We start from the raw sequence: 24,742 nt of genomic DNA on the forward strand, positions 1-24,742 counted from the left end.
AGTGAGGGGTGACATGAGGAGGGACTAATATGTAAAGGTACCTCAGGTTTTTGTATAGTTAGGAAAAATGTTATTGGGTTATAAATACAATTAAGTTTGTTCATACTTACCTGGCAGATATATATATAGCTGTATTTTTCCGAAGTCCGACAGAATTTAAAAATTCGCGGCACACGCAGTGGGCGGCCAGGTGGTAGTACCCATTCCCGCCGCTGGGAGGCGGATATCAGGAACTATTCCCATTTTCTATTCATATTTTATCAGTGCCATGTCTCCTGAGGGGAGGTGGGTGGGCACTTTAATTATATATATCTGCCAGGTAAGTATGAACAAAATTAATTGTATTATAACAATAACATTTTGTTCATGAAACTTACCTGACAGATATATATATAGCTGAATCCCACCTTCGGATGGTGGGTGAAGAGCAGAATAGGATTTTTGGGAAACTTAATTAAGTAGATGATATACATCTTGGTTCCTCACATGTTAGCATAGCCGACTTCGTGATTACTTGTCACCAAAGTCTGCTTCTGCTTTTACTAGAGTTGCCAGCGAGGTAGAGACCTGTTAATGCTGGTTCGCTCTAGATGATCTGTCAACGGGGACGTGACCACAATGTGACTAAGACCATATGACCATAACTTCTGAGGGCACCGAAGCTAAAACCACCACCTGACCTAACCTATCAAAGTTAGTTCCATAACTTCTAGGCTAAAGAAAAGGAACGCGTCTCAAGCGACCAACCCTTCAAAGTTAAAAGCACACCTATCCCTTTTCTATAGGAATCAGGTTCTGTGTTGCTTCCTGCCCCCAATAATATCTACGGAAATGTATGGTCCTAGCGACTTTACAGATCTTCAAATGTCGTCTTCACATCCCGTCGGGAGTGTGAAGCGAACACAGAGTTGCTTCGCTAAAGCGTGGCACTCAGGATGTTACTGAGTGTCATGCTCTGTTGAAATGCTTCCGAGGCCGCGCCCTCACATCTTGAGCATTCATATTAAGAAAAAATCTCAAATCTTTATGCAAACATAATGAACTGATACCTCTAAAAGAACTCCTTGGCTATAATGCCAGGGTTGTTCTTGGACATGAACCAGTCTGGTCTTTTACGGAACACCGCAGATTGTCGGGAGTGTGAAGCGAACACAGAGTTGCTTCGCTAAAGCGTGGCACTCAGGATGTTTACTGAGTGTCATGTTCTGTTGAAATGCTTCCGAGGCCGCGCCCTCATTCTTGAGCATTCATATAAGAAAAATCTCAAATCTTTATGCAACATAATGACTGAGACCTCTTAAAAGAAACTCCTTGGCTATAATGCCAGGGTGTTCTTGGACATGAACCAGTCTGATCTTTTTACGGAGCACCGCAGATTGTCCGTTGACCTTGAACTTTCTATAGTTTTATCAGGATAAAACTTGAGAGAGCCTACAGGGCACAGGACTCTAATCCCGCCCTTGCCCAATAAATTGTGCCATACCCTTGGTCTCCAAGCCTTCGGGTCAAGGGTTAGACAGGTTTTCGTTCTTATCAAGAACGGAAGCTTAGAGGACAGAGCCGCATTATGTCCTTTAAACGCCAAAACCTCTGATGATGGCTAAAACCTCACTAACCCTCTTTGCCGTGGCTAGAGCGGTTAGAATATTAGCCTTTCTGGTCACGTGTATTAAGTTCGCAGAAAGGATAGGTTCGAAATGCTTTTGGCATCAGAAACTCAGACTACGTCTAAGTTCCATGCCGGAACCTTTGATCCAGAGAATTTCAAGATCTCCACAGACCTCAAAGATCGTGAAGCTTTGGTTGTTTGACAGAACCGAATCTCTGAGCCTAGAGGCCGTCAACAACAATTTGCATATTCTACAATAGTTAGGACTTCTAGCTTACTCATACTTCAGACGGAAAGATAGAACCATAAGGAAATTTCAAAGAGGTCGAGTTGGAGGAATAGTCACTTACTCCAGAAACGGCCTCCTCGATTGAACACTGAAAATAGGCAGCACTGCTTTGCCTTGGCCAAGAGACTGCCATCTCTTGAAGATCTTATCGCTATGTACCGTTGAAGACGAAGTAGAATGAATGCAACCTACGTCTTCACAGACGAATCGAGAGAAGGATTCTCAAGATTCTGAACCTGTGCTTACAACTGACTGAAAACGCTAACCGCTATTTCATTGCTGTCCGGTGAGAAGTCGTAGTTGCAATGAAAGCGGGGCGTTTCTTCAGTAATGAAAACACAGGGGAAAGCGCCTGAAGAAACTGCTTCTCATGGGCTGAACATTTGGAAGTGAGCTGTCAGGTCGGAGAGTAGGCGATGTCTTTATGACATATCTGTTAATCGGGATGAACAATGAACAATTGTACACCTACGAATATGAGAATATATCAAAGACAAACTCAGATGTCTGCAAAATCATTCGCATTATCAGTGCGATGCAGCGGGAGACTTGTACAGACTTCTGTACCGTGCGGTAAACAGTAAAACCAATAAGTCTAAAATATCTCTGTTGAAAATTCTCACAATATCGAAGGCGATGGAATCTATCGTCACAGCAGTAGATGGTCCTTCATAATTGCGAGAATCCCCTTTAATCAGAGACCTAAGTTCAAGATTGTTGGGCAGAGATAGGTTCGGTAGTCAATCAAAGCAGGGGAGAGAGAGAGAGAGAGTGACATAAACAACCGTGCATCTCGGAGGCCCAGCTGATACTGAGCGGCTATCAGACACAGGCAGTTCAATCGCAGTAGCAGAGCCTGACTCCCGCTGACTCGTCATCCTGAGTTGCCAGGTAATCCATATTCCACAAAGGAATGCGTTCGGCTAGAACCACCGAGCATAAAAGATATGCTCGAGCAATTATATTTAGGCGAAACGAATTTCTTTGGTAAATATATAAAAGTTGAAATGGTGTTGTCGACAAAAACCATAAGATATAAAATTGGAAACAAACTCATGGGAAGAATATATTGAAACAAAACTCCCGGGAGTTGCAGGCAACCCCGAGTTGCAGTTCAATTAGAATACTTCTCGTCTAAGTCGCAATCCGTAGAAAAACTATGGATATGCGCCTACCCTCGGACCATTCAACTGCTTAGTAGAATCATGTCGCGAGGTTAATATACGTAGTATATTTCTAGGATTCTGAACAACGATCTCCATCCTAAATTCTTTCCTTCAAGAAAAACAATATAAGGATTGGAGAATCGACCACCTTCGATCTCTATCAAAGAGAGTGAAGAAGAAGTCTTCCTCGAAGGAAAGCTTCAATGGTGAACAGAATACTAACTGCCTGAGTTGCCAGCTACTCCCCTTTACGAAGGAATAGGTATGCTATTATCGAGCAAAGGAACTCTCAGCAGGCCTATTTAAACGAAACAGAATTCGCTAAATACAGAAGCTGAGTTGGTGTTGTCGTAACAAAACCTGAAGAGTTGTTCTTCCTCCGAAAAACTCTTGGAAGGTTGAAGGGAGTGTCAAATAAATACATTAGAACAACAGTTCTTTCGGCTTCTATCCGCAGAGGTAAATACGATATGCGTATATGATTCGACCCATGCGTTAGCAAAATGACGCACAGATAAACTACGTAAGTATTGTAGTAATTTGAACATCGAATTCTCTACTAACATCTTTCCTGTACGAGGAAGAGAGAAAGAAAGGAAAACGACTGTCCACCAGTTCTAATGAACGAGACTTTTAAAAGAACTCCTGAATCTTTGCCAAGACACTTTTTCAAGAAAAGGGAGTAACATTCGAATAGAGATCATCAAGAGAGAACGTGGATCGAAAAAGACCGTTCAATGTTTTTATGATATTGGACAAAAGACTTCCTGGATAGTCTACAAGTCTTTCTCTTAACCCCGGATGAGCCTCTGAAAATGAATGAGAGCTCTTCCGAAATTTGTTAATGAGTTTATCCGCTTAAACGATAAAAACGTTAAAATCTATGTCATGAGAACTACCCCATTTTATGAGGGGTCCCCCACTTGAAATGACAATGGGGAAAACGTCCTGACTTGACAAAACTATTAGCACTTTGCTAATAGGGGGAAAACCCTTTAACATGACCGAAAGTACACCCAGGAATCCGAGTATATAATCTTCCCGATCCTCAAAGAAATCGATGCAGAGGAAAGAGGATAGAAGAAAAAATTCATGGTATGTCTCTCCGCTAACTCCGAATCCTTTTAAAAATTTCTGTAAAGAAATGCCCTCAACAGCAAATAAGACGCCTTCAACAAGTCTTTTCTCTCGCAAAGGCGTCCTGCCGAGCTTCCACCTAAGCGTTCCTGGCGAATGTCCACAAAACGTCCTGCTGATCGTCCTGCCGAGCGTCCTCAAGCGTCCTGCTTAGCGTCCTGGAAAGCGTCCTGCTGAGCGTCCTCAAAAAAACGTCCTGCTTAGCTATGAGCGTGTCTGAGCAGAGAACACCAAGTCTTCTAACGACGTTTCAGAGAGGAACTCGTGAGCGCCTTGATGCATGCAAGGCCCGCCAAGAGGCGTCCTGGAGGAGCGACCTTGCCAACATCTCAATGTTATGACGAACCGCGTTTTGCGTATGACATTGAATATTTTTAAGGGACGTCCTCATGCGAGTCTCATGGAGAGCCGCACGCTGCTTCTGAAGTGTGTGAACACTAAAGGAAGACGTATGTTTTCCGTCTTCCGCAAGGTGCTTGCCGAGCGTCCTGGAGAATGTCTCTACTTATAGGACGTCGAGCACCTCCAAAAGCTTCCTAACGTCTAAATTGCCCTTCTTATGCCGACCAGAGACATAAGTTGTTTTTGACTGTGCAAAGCAGCTTGCCGGCCGTCAAACTTATCAGCTTGCTTTATCGAAGTAAAGCGAACGTTACATAACGTATACGGAGCGCAATGAGGAGAGGAGACGAATACTGAGTTGCTCCTCCAAAAGGTGGAATCAAGAATGTCCTTGATTACCAAATTCTTTGGTCAATGCTAGCGAGTTGAAAACAGCTCTAACTTCATGAGCGTTCACTCGCAGGAGGCTCAAATCACTCTTCTGGCAAGATGAATGAGCCTCCTTAATAATGTATACATGATGTATACATGAGCGGTCACTCGCAGGAGGCTCCAAATCACTCTTCCTGGCAAGGATGAATGAGCCTCCTTAATAATGTATAAATGATATATACATGAGCGTTCTCGCAGGAGGCTCAAATCACTCTTCGGAAAGATGAATGAGCCTCCTTAAATGTCCCTTAGAAAAAGAGCCAGTGCATTCTTCTAAAAGGGGAAATTGTGGTCTCTTACTCTTTCATCCTCTCGTGACGAGAGAGAGGACGTGAAACGAAAAGTCCTCTTCTCTGCACGTGCTCGATCTTCGGCAGCCTGGGAAGCGACAACAGGAACCTGCCGAAAGGAAGCCAGATCAGCATGAAAAACCCGTAACCCTCCTTCGGCTTTTGACATGCCCTCTCCCTGGTTTCCTGGGAGTCCGACAGAGGTCTAGGCCTAGAGGCGTTATGGGGCCGATCTGACGTTCCCTCCTAACGAGAGAGAGGACGTGAAGCGTCCTCTTCTCCTAAAGCTTCTTAGAGGCCGCGAGTCCTTCCGAGAGCTCCAACCCTTGCGCGGGGAGGACGCCTCGGAGGACGAGAAGCAATCCTTCAAGATTCGTTGCACGAGCACGATCTAGCAGCCTGGGGAGCGTCAACAGGTTCTGCCGAAGGGACGCCAGATCGGTGGGGAGCCCCCGTAACCCTCTTGCGGCTTTCGACATGCCCTCTCCCTGAGTCCTGGGAGTCCGACAGAGGTCCAGGCTAGAGGATTATGGGGCCGATTCTGACGCCCCCTCCACAACACAAGGGCACTACACTTCACAACACTGAATGGAGAGCGAGCACTTTAGTCTAAGATTACTTGATGTAATCCTCTAGCAGACACTTCTTCTAGGCCCGTAAGCCCTAAACCACAGGGTTAGGCAAAATAAAATCTACAGGAGGTTAGAAGGTTAATTATTTCTAACTTCTGTTTACTGTGGAGGAAAACTCCTGATTCTAACACGCTCTAAAATGCGTACATGAATCCTCCTTCTTCCGTAATCAGTCACACTTTTACTAATTACATTGAACTTATGCAAGAAAACATGTAAACGTCATATATACTAAAGCGAGTGTCTACCGAAAGTTCCGGTAGCCTCACCTTACCATGCAGACAACAAAGTCTGAAACTAGGCTAACTAGCTTCAGACATCAAATGCAATGAAAAAATTTACGATAGCGTATGCCTAGCCACAAATCCAAGTTAATAATCGAAATAACAATTAGGATACTTAAGCGGCTAATGAAGTTTTCAAAAATCCTAGGCGGAGGTCTGTAAACAGTTGTTTACCGACCGGCGACAGAAAAAAATATGAATAGAAAATGGGAATAGTTCCTGATATCCGCCTCCCAGCGGCGGAATGGGTTACTACCACTGGCGCCCACTGCGTGTGCCGCGAATTTTTAAATTCTGTCGGACTTCGGAAAATACAGCTATATATATATCTGTCAGGTAAGTTTCATGAACAAAATGCAATTTTCGACAAATTGTCATTTGTTCCGATACGTAATACAAACCATCGGTCCTTTAACAATAGGAAGACTCACTTCTTGGTGGGAGGAATCTGAGTCTTTGAATGAACAGACTGTGTTTGTCCATCCCTGGAGTGCCTCCTGGTCGTAAGAGCGAGGGAGGGATCCAAGCCTCTGTCCGATTGATTGGGGGTGTGCACCGCAGGATCAATGGTCAGACCTCTGGGCCGAGTACTAAGAGAGAGGCAAGCGTATCTCTTCGTACCAGCATTGTAAGAACTTGTTCCTGTACAGGAGCAAATATAGTCATGGGTTTGTCTCATGTAGGCATCCACTTCCTCCCCCACCTTGTAGGAGAAAGTGGGTGGGATATACGCTCCTATCCTAGTGAAAGGGATAGGATGGAGCTCGGTCGAGTAGCTACCTGCATCGGACTCCTTTCCAGTTCACTGGTGACGACCGTTATCCCTCCCCCCCTGCTGCCCACAGGTAGAGGTAGAGAAAGATGGTGAAGAGAAGCCAGTCACACTCTCATTCGCACATTCATTCTCCCAGTCATACCAGGAATCGATGCTGTTCTGCCTGCTCGGGTGCTGGGTAAGCTTACACAACGTGTTGAGCAGCCACCACAGGTCCCAAGGAAAAAGTTATCCAAGGACTTGGTGGTCAATATCCCAAACCGGTAGAAGGACGTGAAGGTGGTCTGGTTGGCCCAGACACCTTGCCTTCAGGACCTGCGCCCACGGAGAAGTTCAATTACGGAACGCTAAAGAGGGTCCAATACCTCTGACTTCGTGGGCTCTCGGTCGGAGCGTACGGATGTCGTCGCTACCATCAGCCTTGTACGCTCTCCTGATCACCTCACGCAGCCAGAAAGAAAGCCTGTTTCTTGGATACTTCTTCTGGTAACCCCAGTGCTAACAAAGAGGCGTCGACACTCAGGCCTGAGTGTCGAGTTCTCTTCAGATAGCGCCGTAGCGCCCTCACAGGACAAAGCAGCATCTCATCCGCATCATTGTCGTGAAGTCCAGAAAGGGAGGGATCGTGAAAGACTCGAACCTGTCGTCAGGGATCGACGGATTCTGAGTCTTAGCTACGAAGTTCGGGACGAAATAGAGCGTCACAGATCCCCAGCCTTGGTGGTGTGTTTAACATCAAAAGACCAGACCATGTAGTTCCCCTACTCTCTTCGCCGATGCCAGGGCAGCAAGAAGAGGGTCTTGAGGGTCAGATCCCTGTCTGACGACTCTCGGAGAGGACTGTCGACGTGTCCAGCCATCTCTGTTGCTGCGCTACGAGAAAAGCCTCTCGTTTGCAAGAGATGGTGGATAACAGCCAGCCGTGAAGTTGAAGGGACTGGACTGCTTGGTGGTGGTACCGTTCTACTGTGGCTGGGCTAGAAGGTTGTGCCAATGGGGTAGCTCTCTCGGTGCTTCCGCAAGAAGAGCCAGCAGGTCCGGATACCAAACGGCCTGAGGTCGTTTGGGAGCCACCAGGATCATCCTGAGATTCGGGGTGGTCAGCGCTCGGCTGATCACTTTCCGAATCAGACAGAAGGAGGAAAGGCGTGTAGACGAAGAGGTTGTCCCAGGGGTGTTGGTAGAGCGTCCTCTGCAGCTGCCCATGGGTCCGGCACGGCTGAAAAGAAAACCTGCAGTTTTCTGTGTGCCGGGTAGCGAACAGGTCTACGACGGTCGCCCCCACACAGGTTGAAGAGCCTTTCCGCCACGTCTGGGTGTAGAGACCATTCGGTTCCTATCACCTGATCCCGACGGCTGAGCTTGTCTGCTACTACATTCCTCTTGCCTGGAATGTAGCGCGCTGACAGCTCTATCGAGTGAGCCGTGGCCCACTCGTGCACCTGCACCGTCAACTGGTGAAGCGGAAGAGACACTAGGCCCCCCTGCTTGTTGACATATGCCACTACTGTGGTGTTGTTGCACATCAACACCACTGAGTGTTCCCACAAGCGGTCCTGAAATTCTTGGAGAGCGTAGAACGCCGCCTTGAGTTCCAGGACATTGATGTGAAGGTGCTTGTCGTGATGGTCCCACACACCTGCAGTCAGCAACTCCTCCAGGTGTGCGCCCCATCCCTCGGTCGATGCGTCTGAGAACAGCAGCATCTCCGGGGGGGGAGTGCGGATGGGCACTCCTCTTAAGAGGTTCTTGTCGTCGAGCCACCAGGCTAGGTCCTGCCTCACCTTTTCTGTGAGAGACACAGGAAAGTAAGGAGGATCCTTTGCCTGAGACCAACTCTCCCTTAGTCTCCACTGGAGAGACCGCAGGTGAAGACGCCCGTGAGGGACTAACTTCTCGAGTGACGACAGATGGGCCGATCACGACTTGCCATTGCTGTGCTGCCTGTTCCTGCCGAGACAGGAACCCGGCCGGCTGCCTCCCTGAATTTGCTGATCCGCAAGTCTGCGGGAAAGACTTGCCCTGCTACCGTGTCTATCAGCATACCCAGGTACTTCATCTTCTGCTTGGGTTCGAGATCGGACTTCTCGTAGTTTATCACAATCCCCAGATCGTGACAAAACTTGAGGAGCCGATCCCTGTCCTGCAGCAACTGCGAGCGGGAGCTCGCCAGGACCAGCCAATCGTCGAGATACCTCAGAAGACGTATCCCGTGCGAATGGGCCCAAGCTGACACCAGAGTGAACACTCACCTGAACACCTGTGGGGGGGTTGACAGACCGAAACAAAGTGCCCTGAATTGGTACACCGTCCCGTCGAAGATGAAGCGGAGGTACTTTCTGGAGGACTGATGGATGGGTAGTGAAAATACGCGTCCTTCAAGTCCACTGAAAGCATGAAATCGTTCCCCTGATCGAGTCGAGCACGGAGCGTGCCGACTCCATCATGAACCGAGTTGTGCAAACGAAGCGGTTCAGGGGAGAGAGGTCTATCACTGGACGCCAGCCCCCGATGCCTTCTTCACTAGGGAAGAGGGTGGCTGTAAAAGCCCGGGGACTGATGATCCTCTACGATTTCTACAGCTCGTTTCGCCAGCATGGTCTTGATCTCCTGTCGAAGAGCGTTGTCCTTTGATGATCCCGGACATGGTTATAGATGGACCGGTTTGGAGATGAGGGGGGGCCGAGACTCGAAGGGGTAGTAGATATCCCTGCCGAAGGACGTCTACTATCCAGTTCTCGGCGCCGTAGCGCTGCCAAGTTGCCCAATGGCTCGCTAGGCACCCCCCCACTTCCGGCAGCAGCGGTGAGGGGGAACGCCGTCCCTAGCGTTTCCCACCTCCTCGTTTCGACTTCTTCCACCACCTCCTCGGGGAAAGGAGGTCTGGGAGGAGGGCCTGGTTACGGCCTCCTCTCGCAGAAGTCGAAACAACAGGAGTCTTCACACGGGGCTTAGGCGGAGCAACCGTCTTAGCCGCCGTGGAAGCGCCAGCTAAACTCTTAGGCTTAGCCGCAGTTACTCGAGATTGCCAGAAAACCTTCGAGACTGCCTGGTGAACCAAGCAGTCACTGTCATCAGTGCGCCGCCTTTCCACCGCAGCGTCCACCATTTCTCTCCGGGAAAGAGTGCCGCCTCACGCCCAGCCCCCTTGGTCACTCGGGTAAGACTGCGTCCCTACGACGAAGAACCAAGTTGGCCCACAGGTTAGCAGTTTGATGGGCGAGGTAAGAGATAGCTCTTCCTCAGACTGGCACAGTCTCCTGAAAGACGCGTCGTCTTCAAGAGCAGAGCTCCCAGAGCCGGCCGCAACTTGGATATTGTGAGGGACCACAAATCCAGCCAAGAGACTGCATGGAATGCTGCCATAGCGGTAGATTCCAGGGCGGAGTGCCTCCTGCTGCGAGAACCAGAGGTTCTCCGACAGGAGCTGCTGCAGGGACACACCTGGAGTCAGCCTTGCTAACTCCGTCAGCCTTGCTAACTCCGGGTTAACCTGTTTCGGCGGTATCGGGTCTTCCGATGGCACATAGAAAACGCTCTGATGCTGTAGGGGAGGAGGAAGCAGCTTGGAAGACCGACCAGACTTCAGCGAATCCTCTCGCCCTGAGACGAGATTCTCACCTGGTCCAGGACCGAGTCTGCAAGCTCTGATCGCGGCGTCCCACCATCATTTTGGGTTCCCTCTTCGGGGCCCCAAAATGACTCGAGCCGGGACGTGGGCTCGGACGGTGGTAGCGGCGATCCTTCCGCAAGGCCATTATGCTGACGAATCAGCTTAATGACTTCTGCAAAGTTCCTCTGTATCTCGGGAGTAAACTGCGTCTTGAGGAGTAGGACCGTCCAGTCCCTCAGCAAGAACAGATCCCGAGATACTCCTCCTTCAGAAGGAGGAACAGCGACAGACCCACTCACGGTCGCCTCCAGCTACTTGCGCGTTGGACGTCCTGGCCGGTCCTAGAACCGTGCCTGGGTGCGTACGGCGTCGTGCGGGGATCGAGAGAGGCGCACCCTCACGATCACCTCATAGGTACCGTCGTCTCCTCCTTGTAGCCCGAGGAGGTTGAAGGTACTGGAGAGGCAGACCTGACGCTCCCTCCTCGCTCGGAACAGACGTCAGGTCTCCATCCAGGAGGGAGCCGGGGCAGTTGCCAAAGCAACAGGGCCCGACTGCACCGGTCCGGAAAGACCTGAGCCTGGAGCAGCACCACCAACAAACAGGAACGACAGGAACAGGTACAGGAACAGCCAGCGTCTGGAACAGCGGGAGCGGCAGGCACGCAAAACAGGTACGGCAGCACACCACAAGGAACGACAGGAACAGGTACAGGAACAGCAGTCTGAACGCGGGAGCGGCAGGCACAGCAACAGGTCGCAGCAACAACAGGGGAGCCCATTTCGTCGTCGGCAGCTACCTGCATTCTCGGTATGGCGGCAAGTCTAAGGGAGAGCTTTTAGGGCAGTCCGGGGTCGGCAGCACAAAGAACCCAGGTGGCGGTGGCACGGTTCTCTTTGACACGGCAGCGAGAGGTCTCTGAATCGCAGCTGTCGGTGTCACCGTCGACACATGCGGCGTATAAACCAGATGCGGCGGCATGCCATAGGCCGGAGTCGTGATCGTAGTAGTGGTAGTGGTCACAACACCATGTGTGACCACTGCCGACCCCGCCAACCGCTGGATAGCCCCCTGGATGCTTGGCACTCCCTGCAACCCCAGCGACTCCCACACCTGTCCCAGGTCGTCCTTCACTGGCGGCACACCTGCGGAAGCAACAGTCGGGTTAGTTAGAGGGATCTCACACCTGGGGGGAGACGAACCCCACCCAGAGCGGACGGAAGACCCCGAGTACAACTGTAACGTCCGGGTAGCGAGCGCCCCTCCTCCACACTCGACGGATCAAGTGAGGAGAAGGACTCCGCTACCACCCCCCCCCGCAGGGAAGGCGCGAAACGTGGGGGCTGACCGGGGGGCAAGAAGGAAGACGAGGTATCAGTTACCAAAGGAGTCACTGGAGAGCTTTCCGACGACTCCTTTGTAGGCCTACGTCTCTTCCTGCCCTCGTACAGAACCCACTGCGCCTTTGCCTTGGACCAATTTACACCATGTTACACAGGGCTCGTCTCGGGAGCATTCTCGCCCCTGACAACGAGTACACAGTTGTTTACCGCCTCAGGGCGCATATCAGTGACAGCAAGAAAATGACGACCTAGCAACGTGAACCATGCAATAATACATCAGTTTTCGACTGAAGAAAACATGTTTCAGGTTTCAATGAACTGAAAAAGGCAATAGAAGTCTACAAAAGAGTCAAACTTCCAGAAATTGTATATCCATAAGTCACGAATGATCGAATCGGCCCTGAAAAGAGCTCTGAAGAAGGAGCTCCAGGTCTTCTTTGAATCTCCTCTTCGGAGCTCTTTTCAGGGCCGGTTTGATCGTCATGACCTACGGATATACAAGTTCTGGAAGTTTGCCTCTTCGTAGATGTCTCATTGCTTTTTTCAGCTCATTGAAACCTGAAAACATCTGTTTTTCGTCGGGAAAACTGATGTATTACACGGTTCAGAGGAGATTCAAAGAAGATATGAAGTACACAGATTAGTTAGTTTTATTTTTCATGTATATAGTCAAAATCTAAAGTATCTGTTTCAGTATTATTATGATTTTTTATACTAGGTATTTTCATTTTACTGTCAAAATGTTTTGGTGCTTTGGTGATGAGAGTATGGCGCTTCACTTTGACATTTCGAATTGAACATGTTCAGCGAACCAATTCAATTTGACTAGGGTAGAACACCACGGCAGGCCAACCCTCATCACGGTGGACGGGTCTTATTCACTCGGACATTTAATTGGTGAAACAAGAATACAATTGCAACTCTAAGCATACCATTTAAAAAGATTGAAGTTTTGTCAACTAATGTGATATATGAAAAGCCCCATACAAACTAAAATAAGCATGTGAGCTCTTCGTAAAATAAAATATGTTTTCAAGGCAGTTTTGAAAATCCAATATGGCGGCTACGTTTTGCATGGAAGGTTCTCATCAGTGACGGCCACCATCTTTCCCCAGCCTTCCCAGCACTCATTTGAACAATGTTAGCGTATATATGTAACGTTTATTGATCTTACTCAAGATTGCAGTTGTAATCAGCACAATAAAATGACAATTTGTCGAAAATTGCATTTTTCCTAACTATACAAACCTGAGGTCCTTTAACAATAGGAAGTAGCTAGCGGCAGTGGAACGGTCGTAAGCTTCGAACAAGGGTGAGAACGGTAGTTACTGCTTGTCCGATCGTCGCGCGCCGCGGCGACTGGGAGGTAAACAAATCACTTTGCTTTTGGCCCATGCAAAATACGCAGAGTGAGGGGTGGCATGAGGAGGGACTTTATGTTAAAGGACCTCAGGTTTGTATAGTTAGGAAAAATGCAAATTTTTTTCGACAAATTGTCATTTGTTGCGATACGTAATACAACCCTCGGTCTTTAACAATAGGAAGACTCACTTCTTGGTGGTAGGATCTGAGTCTTTTTGTTTTTGATGAACAGACTGGTGTTCGTCCATCCCTGGAATGCCTCCCTGGTCGTAAGAGCGAGGGAGGGATCCAAGCCTCTGTCCGAGTGATCGGGGTGTGCACGCAGGATCATGGTCAGACCTCTGGGCCGAGTACTAAGAGAGAGGCAAGCGTATCTCTTCGTACCAGCATTGTAAGAACTTTTTCCTTTACATGAGCAAATGTAAAGTAATGGGTTTGTCTCATGTTGGCATCCACTTCTCCCCTTTGTTGGAGAAATGGTGGATAGTTTACTCCTATCTCTGTTAGAGATAGGATGGAGCTCTGTTGAATAGCTTACCTGCATTCTGACTTCCTTTCCAGCAAGGTAACGACCGTATCCCTCTGCCCACAGGTAGAGGTAGAAAAAGATGGTGAAGAGAAGCCAGTCACTCTCTCATTCACGCATGCATTCTCCCAGTCATACCAGGAATCGATCTGTTCTGCCTGCTCGGGTGCTGGGTAAGCTTACACAACGTGTTGAGCAGCCACCACAGTCCCAAGGAAAAGGTATCCAAGGACTTGGGGTGGCATATCCCGAAGGTAGAAGGACGTGAAGTGGTCTGGTTGGCCCAGACACCTGCCTTCAGGACCTGCGCCACGGAGAAGTTCTTACGGAACGCTAAGGAGGGTCCGATACCTCTGACTTCGTGGGCTCTCGGACGGAGCGTACGGATGTCGTCGCTACCATCAGCTTCGTACGCTCTCCTGATCACCTCACGCAGCCAGAAAGAAAGCGTGTTCTTGGAGACTTCTTTCTTGGTAACCCCAGTGCTAACGAAGAGGCGTCGACACTCAGGCCTGAGATCGAGTTCTCTTCAGATAGCGCCGTAGCGCCCTCACAGGACAAAGCAGCATCTCATCCGCATCATTATCGGTGAAGTCCAGGAGGGAGGGGATCGTGAAAGACTCGACCTGTCGTCAGGGATCGACGGATTCTGAGTCTTAGCTACGAAGTTCGGGACGAAATCGAGTGTCACAGATCCCCAGCCTCTGGTATGTTTAACATCATAAGAAAAGGCCATGTAGTTCTCCTACTCTCTCGCCGAGCCGGGCCAGCAAGAAGAGGGTCTTGAGGGTCAGATCCCTGTCTGACGACTCTCGGAGTGGCTCGAAGGGTCTTCGAGTCAAACTCCTAAGTACGAGAGTCACATCCCACGCAGGGGGCCTGAGTTCCCTGGGTGGGCAAGACCTTTCGAAGCTCCTCATTAGCAAGGATATCTCGAACGAATTCGAGATGTCCAGTCCCCTCAGTTTTAGGACGAGAGCCAAGGCGGCTCTATATCCCTTAACTGTGGGTACTGAGAGGAGCTTCTCTCGGCGAAGAAACACGAGGAAATCCGCTACCTGCTGAAGAGTGGCTCTGAGAGGAGACAGACCCCGTCTACGACACCAACCACAGAAGACGGCCACTTCCCCTGGTACACAGCTGCAGAGGACTGTCGACGTGTCCAGCCATCTCTGTTGCTGCGCTACGAGAAAAGCCTCTCGTTCGCAAGAGATGGTGGATAACAGCCAGCCGTGAAGTTGAAGGGACTGGACTGCGGTGGTGGTACCGTTCTATACGTGTGGCTGGGCTAGAAGGTTGTGCCAGGTGGGTAGTTCTCTCGGTGCGTCCGCAAGAAGAGCCAGCAGGTCCGGATACCAAACGGCTTGAGGTCGTTTGGGAGCCACCAGGATCATTCTGAGATTGGGAGTGACCAGCGCTCGACTGATCACTTTCCGAATCCAGACAGAAGGGAGGAAAGGCGTAAGCGAAGAGGTTGTCCCACGGGGTGTTGGAGAGCGTCCTCTGCAGCTGCCCATGGGTCCGGCACAGCTGCAAAAGAAAACCTGAAGTTTTCTGTTGTGCCGGGTGGCGAACAGGTCTACGACCGGTCGCCCCCACAGGTTGAAGAGCCTTTCCGCCACATCTTGGTGTAGAGACCATTCGGTCCTTATCACCTGATCCCGACGGCTGAGCTTGTCTGCTACTACATTCTTCTTGCCTGGAATGTAGCGTGCTGACAGCTCTATCGAGTGAGCCGTGGCCCACTCGTGCACCTGCACTGTCAACTGATGGAGCGGAAAGAGACCACTAGCCCCCCCTGCTTGTTGACATATGCCACTACTGTGGTGTTGTCGCACATCAACACCACTGAGTGTCCCACCAAGCGGGTCCCGAAACTCTTGGAGAGCGTTGAACGCCGCCTTGAGTTCCAGGACATTGATGTGAAGGTGCTTTTCGTGATGGTCCCACACACCTGCAGTCAGCAACTCCTCCAGGTGTGCGCCCCATCCCTCGGTCGATGCGTCTGAGAACAGAAGCATCTCCGGGGGGGGAGTGCGTATAGGCACTCCTCTTAAGAGGTTCTTGTCGTCGAGCCACCAGGCTAGGTCCTGCCTCACCTTGTCCGTGATAGCCACGGGAAAGTAAGGAGGATCCCTGGCCTGAGTACCAACTCCTCCCGAGCTTAGCCTTCCAAATGGAGAGACCGTAGGTGAAGACGCCCGTGAGGGACTAAACTTCTCGAGTGACGACAGATGGCCGATCACGACTTGCCATTGCTGTGCTGCCTGTTCCTGCCGCGACAGGAAACCGGCCGGCTGCCTCCCTGAATTTGTTTCTGATACGCAAGTCTCGCGGGAAAGACTTGCCCTGCTACCGTATCTATCAGCATACCCAGGTACTTCATCTTCTGCTTGGGTTCGAGATCGGAACTTCTCGTAGTTTATCACGATCCCCAGATCCGCGACAAAACTTGAGGAGTCGATCTCTGTCCTGTAGCAACTGCGAGCGGGAGCTCGCCAGGACCAGCCAATCGTCGAGATACCTCAGAAGACGTATCCCGTTCGAATGGGCCCAAGCCGACACCAGAGTGAACACTCGCGTGAACACCTGTGGGGCGGTTGAGAGACCGAAACAAAGTGCCCTGAATTGGTACACCGTCCCGTCGAAGATGAAGCGGAGGTACTTTCTGGAGGACTGATGGATGGGTATTTGAAAATACGCGTCCTTCAGGTCCACTGAAAGCATGAATCGTTCCCCCTGATCGAGTCGAGCACTGAGCGTGCCGACTCCATCGTGAACCGCGTCGTGCGAACGAAGCGGTTCAGGGGAGAGAGGTCTATCACCGGGCGCCAGCCCCCCGATGCCTTCTCCACTAGGAAGAGGCGGCTGTAAAAGCCCCTTTTTGGTGACCTGGTCCTCCACGATTTCTACAGCTCGTTTCGCCAGCATGGTCTTGATCTCCTGTCGAAGAGCGTGTCCTTTGTTGATCCCCCGGACAAGGTCTGTAGATGGACCGGTTTGGAGATGAGGGGGGGCCGAGCTCGAAGGGTAGTAGATATCCCTCCCGAAGGACGTCTACTATCCAGTTCTCGGCGCCGTAGCGCTGCCAAGTCGCCCAATGGCTCGCTAGGCACCCCCCCACTTCCGGCAGCAGGTGAGGGGGAACGCCGTCCCTAGCGTTTCCCTCCTCGTTTCGACTTCTTTCCAGCACCTCCTCGGGGAAAGGAGGGCTGGGAGGAGGGCTGATTTCGGCCTCCTCTAGCAGAAGTTGAAAACAGCTGGAGTCTTCGAACGGGGTTGGACGGCTGCAAAACCGTCTCGCCGCCGTGGAAGCGCTAGCCAAGCTCTTTGGTTTGGCCGCAGTTACTCGAGGTTGCCCAGAAACCTTCGAGACTGCCTGGTGGACTAAGCGGCTCACTCTCGGTCAGTGGCGCCGCCGTTCCACCGCAGCGTCCACCATCTCTCCAGGAAAGAGAGCTGGGGAACTCCTAAGAGGTCCATTTCGTAGCCCGAGTGCCGCTTCACGCCCGGCCCCCTTGGTCACTCGGGTAAGGACTGCGTCCCTACGTCGAAGAACCAAGTTGGCCCACAGGTTAGCAGTCTGATGGGCGAGGTAAGAGATTGCTCTTCCTCCAGACTGGCACAGTCTCCTGAAAGAAGCGTCGTCTTCGAGAGCAGAACTCCCAGAGCCGGCGGCTACTTTGGATATTGTGAGGGACCACAAATCCAACCAGGAAAACTGCCTGGAATGCTGCCATAGCGGTAGATTCCAGGGCAAGTGCCTCCTGCTGCGAGAACCATAAGTTCTCCGACAGGAGCGCTGCAGGGACACACCTGGAGTCAGCCTCGCTAACTCCGGGTTAACCTGTTTCGGCAATATCGGGTCTTCAGATGGCACGTAAAATCGCCTCTGCCGCTGTAGAGGAGGAGGAAGCAGCTTAGAGGACCGTCCGGATTTTAGCGAGTCCTCCCGTCCGGAGACGAGATTCTCCACCTGATCCAGGACCGAGTCCGCAAGCTCCGATCGTGGCAACCCCATCATCATTTGGGCTCCCTCTTGGGACCCCAAAAAAAAAAAAAAAAACAAAAATGACTCGAGCCGGAACGGTGGGCTCTGCTGGGGTGGTAGCGGCGATCCTTCCCCGCAAGGTCATTATGCAGACGCATCAACTTAATGACCTCTGCGAAGTCCTCTGTATCTCAGGCGTCACAGCGTCTTGTGGAGTAGGACCGTCCAGTCCCTCCAGCAAGAGCATATCCCTCGATACTCCTCCTTCAGAAGGAGGAACAGCGACAGACCGGCCAGCGTCCTCTCGGCGCGTCAAACCGCTGGTACCAGCCGTGGCTGGTACCCGCGGTCCCAGTGGGGACTTCCTTCCTCGCCTCAACCCGTGGCCGTCAGGCGACCGTCACGTCAGCCCGAGCAAGCCAGTTGATCGCTGCGAGAGCGTCCACTGGCCTGGCGAGAGTCGCGTGCACGACTCTCCGCCAGTCTTCTGCTCCGCGCCGCTGTCTTGACGGCGAGCAAGCTCGGGCGTCAAAACTTTGGCTGGACGGTCCTCTTTGGAAGAGCGTCCACTCGGTGCTTCTCGCGAACGAGAAGCGGCCGAGACGGAACCTGGTTTAGCGGCCAGAAACCGCTAGCACCAGGTGAGGACGCACCAGCCGAGGCTGGTGCACCTCTGGTCCCCGTCGACTTCTTCTTTGCAGAAGAAGCGACGGGCCCCGTTCCCGAAGGAACAGGAGGACCAGCAGAAGAGCTCCCCGACTCGCCTGAGCGAGTCGGGCCCTTAGAAGATCCCGAAGGAGTCTTCTTAGGGGGGGAGGAGGCAGCCTTCTTCTTCTTCGGCTGTTTAGCCTTAGAAGTCGAAGGGGAAGGAGAGGCAGCAGACGACGAAGAAGACGATGAAGACGACGACGACACCTTCTTCCTCTTCCTCTTCTTCTTCGCCAGGCTCCGCAGAACAGACGTCAGGTCTTCCATCCAGGAGGGAGCCGGGGCAGTTGCCGAAGCAACAGGGCCCGACTGCACCTGTCCGGAAAGACCTGAGCCTGTGACAGCAACACCAGCAGCAGGAACAACAGGAACAGGTCCGGGAACAGCAGGAACGGCAGGAACATCTGAAAGGGAAAGTGCAGGCCGATCTGAAATGGAAAGAGTAGCTGGAACAGCAGCAGGTACGGCAGGCACGGCAGGTACCACGGGAGAGCCAGGCGTCCTGTCGGCAGTTACCGACATCCGTGGCACTGGCGGCAGGTCCAGGGGGGTACTCTTTGGGCAGCGGAAGTCCGGGGTCGGCAAAGGAAAAAATCCAGGTGGTGGTGGCACCGTCCTCCTTGGCACGGCAGCAATTGGTTTTTGTATAGCCACCGTGGGTGTCACCGACATTATATGGGGCGTATATACCAGATGTGGTGGCATCTTATACGCTGGTGTCGTTATTGTGGTGGTAGTTGTGGTCACCGCACCATGAGTGACCACGCCGACCCCGCCAAACCGCTGGAGCAAACCCTGGATGCTGGGCACTCCCTGCAGTCCCAGCGACTCCCACACCTGTCCCAAGTCGTCCTTCGCTGATGGCACACCTGCGGAGACAATAGTCGGGTTAGTTGGAGGGGCTTCCCCGCGCCTGGGGGGCGAAACACCCCCCCCAGAGCGGACGGAAGACCCCGAGTACAGCTGTACGTCCGGGTAGCGGGCGCCCTCCTCCACACTCGACGGATCGAGAGAGGAAAAGGACTCCGCTACCCCCCCCGCAGGGGAAGGCGCGAAACGTGGGGGCTGGCCGGGAGGCAGGAAAGAGGACGAAGTGTCCGTCACCAAAGGAGTCACTGGACTTTCCGATGACTTCTTGGCCGGCCTAAGTCTCTTCCTGCCCTCGTACAGCACCCACTGCGCCTCGGACCAATTCATACAAACCACACATGGTTCGTTGCGGGAGCACTCTCGCCCCCGACAACGAGAACAAACCTCGTGGGGGTCCACCTCAACGAATGACCTGAACCCTCCACATTTACGCCCCTCCAGCCCGGGACACACTCTACGGGCGACTGGAGGGCGCGGTGATATTTCCATTTCTTCCAATTCACTCATTGCAAGAATAATAGAATTGAGAAAAAGTACTTACAATCACTCCTGATATACAGAAAGAGAAACAAATACTCAAGGTTGAAGCAAACGACAAAGCGGGCAGAGCGATGGCGAACACGTCCTTCCCACACACGGCCGAAAGCAAAAGTGATTTGTTTACCTCCCAGTCGCGCGGCGCGCGACGATCGGACAAGCAGTTAACTACCGTTCTCCCCTTGTTCGAAGCTTACGACCGTTCCAGCTGCCGCTAGCTACTTCCTATTGTTAAAGGACCGAGGGTTTGTATTACGTATCGGAACTAAACAACATTTTGTTGCCTATATTAGTGAAAGTATGAAACTTGTTATTCCCGGGGTTATGGTTGGAACTGAATTCATTTTCTTACCTTGTAAATCGGTGGTTTTTATCCTTACTGCCATCACAACTGAAACTCCACAGTGCTTATTTGATTGTAATTATATACATTTTGGTCTTAATTCACTCCACAGTGCACTTGAACCACGCTGTGGTTCCTGGTTCCTAAGCACTCACTCCGCAAACACAGTTACGAGCAGCAGACGACAACACTGATTATGAGATGCAAAGCTTTATTCCCTTAATTGTTTACTTTACTCAATATTTAGTTTAACTTTACTTCAAAATGTTTATTTAATTCATGTCTATTATCCTTTTTTGCAACCAAATTAACCCCAAAAATTACAAATGTTTCGGATGTATACTTACGAGCAGACGACGTGAGGAAAAATGACTCATCGTTGCCAATCTAGTGGAGCGTCACACATACGCCGATGCATTTACAAACTGTTTCGATGAATTCTAGTTGTCATAGTAATGCAGTAATGATAAAATTGCTGTAATATGTACGTATATATAATACAAATAGATACGCTAATTTCACTTATTTCCCCGGTTTTTGTGTAAGTCTTATACCTAGTTTGGAGGGTAAACACATACCAATTGACAACACTGATAAACAATTGAAGAGCACAAAACGCCGCAAAGAATGCCGTAGTCCCCTTGAATAAGTACGAATAAGTGCTGGTAAGAGGTGGGTTTACGATTGTTGTGATGAAAGTGCCCCAGCGTCTATGGGTACAAGTGGTGTGCAGATTTAGCACAGGAAATAGGAAGTTTGTTGACACAAGCGACTCCATAAACATCAAGATGGCGTCAATCTTCGAAACATTTTTAGTTGTAAGTAAAAATTTCTAAAGCGTTTTGGTGAGATTTCCACTGCCGTAGCCACCCTTTTCACTACCCTCTGTTTAAATCTTAAAATTTGGCCTTAATTTCTAACTTTGGAGAAAATACTTACTTCGAAAGGAGAGTAGAGGTCTTTAGCTCCGTTTTTCACCAACAACAAGTCGCGACTGATGCCTATCTCCGGTGTCAGGACGCGTAATAATGTATTTTTTCGGAGGGTGGCAAGCGTTGATTGTAGGTGGCCTGTTTGGCCTGCCATGGTGATTTACCCTAGTCAAAATCTAAGTAGCCTATATGTTTCAGTATTATTGTGATTTTTTATATTTTCATTTTACTGTCAAAATGTTTTGGTGCTTTGGTGATGACAGTATGGCGCTTCACTTTGACATTTTGAATTGAACATGTTCAGCAAACCAATTCACTTCAACTACCTATTATTATACTATACTGTCGCTGATCTAGTGCCGTACCTGTAGCTCTTAGCAACAGTGTACGGCAACTGCTGCATGATTAGCAAACTGCCGTAACTACGGCAAGTCAATAGCGCAATACGGCACCACTGACAGAATCTGCCGTACCCACACTACACTATGTTATTTGTGCGGCAGGAAGTCTGAAATTGACGCGTGCGCAATTCACTGCCGTACCAATACCTAGGTATATCTATTGCAATCAGAGATACGGCTACCACCAATATCCTGGACTAGGCTACCGTACACGTCTGGGGAAGTGGATACCTATACCTGAGCCTACCTAGGCCTAAGTACTATGATACAGGCTAAGAAATATACCTAATGCTACTATGGGATTGAATTGGCCTGGGGCAGCCAAGAACCAGAATCTGGGGCAGCCACTGTTGCCCAGATGTCTAAAAACCCGACCAACTTTTTGCATTGGCATAGGTTAGATAGGCCTACCAAGGTAGATACGGGAACTTAGCCTACTAGCTGAGGCTACTACCTACTAATCTTTGTCTAAATCGAAGTTAGCGCAGCGGTTTTAACGCTCTACCGCTCTAAATCACAAAGTTATACTACAATAAACCGCTTAAAAATACCATAAACCACTGCCCTAAATAACCAGACCAACAACAAAACGCTTACAATTACACTAAACCCACCGTAATGGTATAACCTAGGCCTAGTAGTTTAAAGCAGTCATACCTTACGATACAAAAAAACACATAAAACCTTCAATAAATCCAAATTATAATCACCTTCGGCCTCAAGACACCCGTGATCTCGAACGGAGAGACGGCAGACATGATTAATTCGATTTATTTTCGTGCCAGAGAGCAATATATGACGACCGTCTGAGGGTTTGTTGTTTTGGTTTTTAAAGTTTAAAGGGCGAGCGCAAACTTGGACGTAAACTTCACGCCGTTGGTTCCTTTCCCAAACGAAGGAAAACAGATCATCTTTTATTGAACTAACTGCTGTATTTAAAGCTAGAGTAGTATCCTAGTACATGATGCACTACAATAAATAATATATTGAATATTGTTCTCACCTAAATTCAATCCATCTGGGTCTGGTTCGTAAACTAGGACAGCGATTAGAGGAGGAGGAAATGTTATAAGTAAAGCATATACCTCTCGCTGACTAAACTTGGCGGGAGTTTTTATTTTTTGCATTTAAATACTACGTCTTACTTTTAAATTTAACCTTTGATGATTATTCTTAAAACGGCAAATTTAACATATAATATGAGTGCCACTAATAATTACGTTTTCTACCATTAATAAGCATAATTTTCTTGTATCATACTTCCTATATTATGCTTGGCTTGAGCAAAAAACGTACTCTCACTGCAGTTGCAAAACCTTATCTATTGTATATACAAGAAAATAACTTTATCAGATGATATTTGCTTGCTGCATTATACAAACTCTTATAACTTCTTCCCTAAGCAACACTATGCCTTTAATACCAGATATTTGTTTTCTGCTTTACATTATCTCTTAGAGTTTCTTCCCTAAGCAATGCTATGCCTTCACGGAGTATTAACATTCTTAACTGTACTTGTATTTAGCATTCAGTGTATGCTAAATACACTGAATGTATTTGGTTATGCGGAGAATAAACGACTGTAATTTGGCGAAAAGTATACAATTCGTGCGTTTTTGGAGAAGGAAAAGGAAATAAATTTATTGAACTAAAGGGACTAAAGGATACAAAAAGGCAAGCCGTTGTATCCAACTCTCAGGTGATAGCATTACGGGGTTGTGAGAGATGCCTGAGCTTTGATTGTAACCACAAAACAGACCATCCTCATCATAAATTGTTCAACCTGACAGCCGAGTTATTTACCCCCCAAAAATTACATTTTTTGTTAAGCTTTTTCTTACCTTTGATGTTCAGCCTAGTTGTTCTACACTGTTTTGTGATTGGGTTATGTAGGCTATTTATAAAACACGTGGGCTAAAACGAGTATGACCTCTTCATAAATTTGGTCAAGGACCAATCATAGCCAACAGATAATTCAATTAATAAACAGAAACAATTCATACTGACAAATGGAAAATGGGAAAGCTATATGTCTCGACCAATTTAATATAGAGCTTAGACAAACGCAAAGTACTGGGAACTATGACGTCATTCAGCAGTGAAAGGTTAATTGACAGTAAAAGGTTTGAAAGGTGTAACAGGAGGAAAACCTCGCTTTTGCACTATGGATCAGTTGTATGAGAGGGGGGAAATTAAGGTGGAGTTGAGAATATGAACGAAAGCACATAAAAGGCACAAATGGGGTTGCAGCTAGTGGGTGGAGGGATGCTGCAAAAAGCCTTAAGTAATGCACACAGTGCACCACATGAGATGCACTGATGGCGGTTAGCACCAATGGAAGCATACTGTATTAACAGAACAATGATGTCCCAAGGAATAAATTACTGAAGAGCATTTCCATAAAACCCGAACAAGGCATTGTACTGTGATAAGGGATTCTTAGAAAATGACCCATCAATACTAGACCACCATCCAGTATAAAAATTAAAGTGAAAGCTTTCCTGTGCCAAAACTCCAATTATTAAGTACACACTTTTAACCAGTAACCAACTCTACCAAGCAGTAGAACCCAGAGTTCCACATAACCAGGTTGTCTTTGGAATAAGTGATTTTTTATAAGAACAGCAAATGAAGACTCTGAAATAAAGTGATCTTTTATAAGAACAGCAAAATGAAGAAAAGTTTTACTGGCCTAAGAAAAGACATACTGGCATCCCTGGGTTACGACGTTCCGAGGTTACGACGCTTGTCAAGAGACGTTATTTCCAGGGTTACGACGCCTACAACGCTCATTTGGGAGATGAACTAGGACACCAAAAATGCAAAATAATCTATATTTGAAGGTTTTTTGATGAAAAATGCCATAAGAATGCAGTTTACAGTTTCAATGCACCCAAAGCATTAAAAGTCAAGGTTTTCTTAGGATTTTTGACGATGTTCCGGCTTACGACGCGTCTCAAGAACGGATCCCCCGTCGTAACCGCCTGTACTTGCTTTGGGCTATCCAGTTCTCCTTTGTTTGTATGGTGTTTTTACATTGCAAGGAACCAGTGGTTATTCAGCAACGGGACCAATTGGCTTGATGTGACTTTCCGAACCACGTCAAGGGTGAACTTCTATCACTAGAAATACACCTTTCTCTCTTTTCAATGGAATGGCC

General features: G+C 49.1%; 1 protein-coding gene across 2 annotated transcripts in view; it reads right to left on the minus strand.

Moving 5' to 3' along the window:
• LOC135206081 (geminin-like) overlaps positions 1-22,461 on the minus strand; it is a 64,867-nt gene extending 42,406 nt beyond the window's left edge. Inside the window, exon 1 of one of the 2 annotated variants that reach the window (XM_064237284.1) lies at positions 22,293-22,461. In XM_064237284.1, the coding sequence (XP_064093354.1) occupies positions 22,293-22,340 (48 nt within the window). In that variant the 5' untranslated portion in view covers positions 22,341-22,461. The remainder of the gene's footprint in view (positions 1-22,292) is intronic. The other variant, XM_064237283.1, reaches the window with a different exon arrangement.
• Positions 22,462-24,742: the final 2,281 nt, after the last annotated feature.

This window comes from Macrobrachium nipponense, chromosome 29 (assembly GCF_015104395.2).
Source record: "Macrobrachium nipponense isolate FS-2020 chromosome 29, ASM1510439v2, whole genome shotgun sequence".
NCBI lineage: Eukaryota > Metazoa > Arthropoda > Malacostraca > Decapoda > Palaemonidae > Macrobrachium > Macrobrachium nipponense.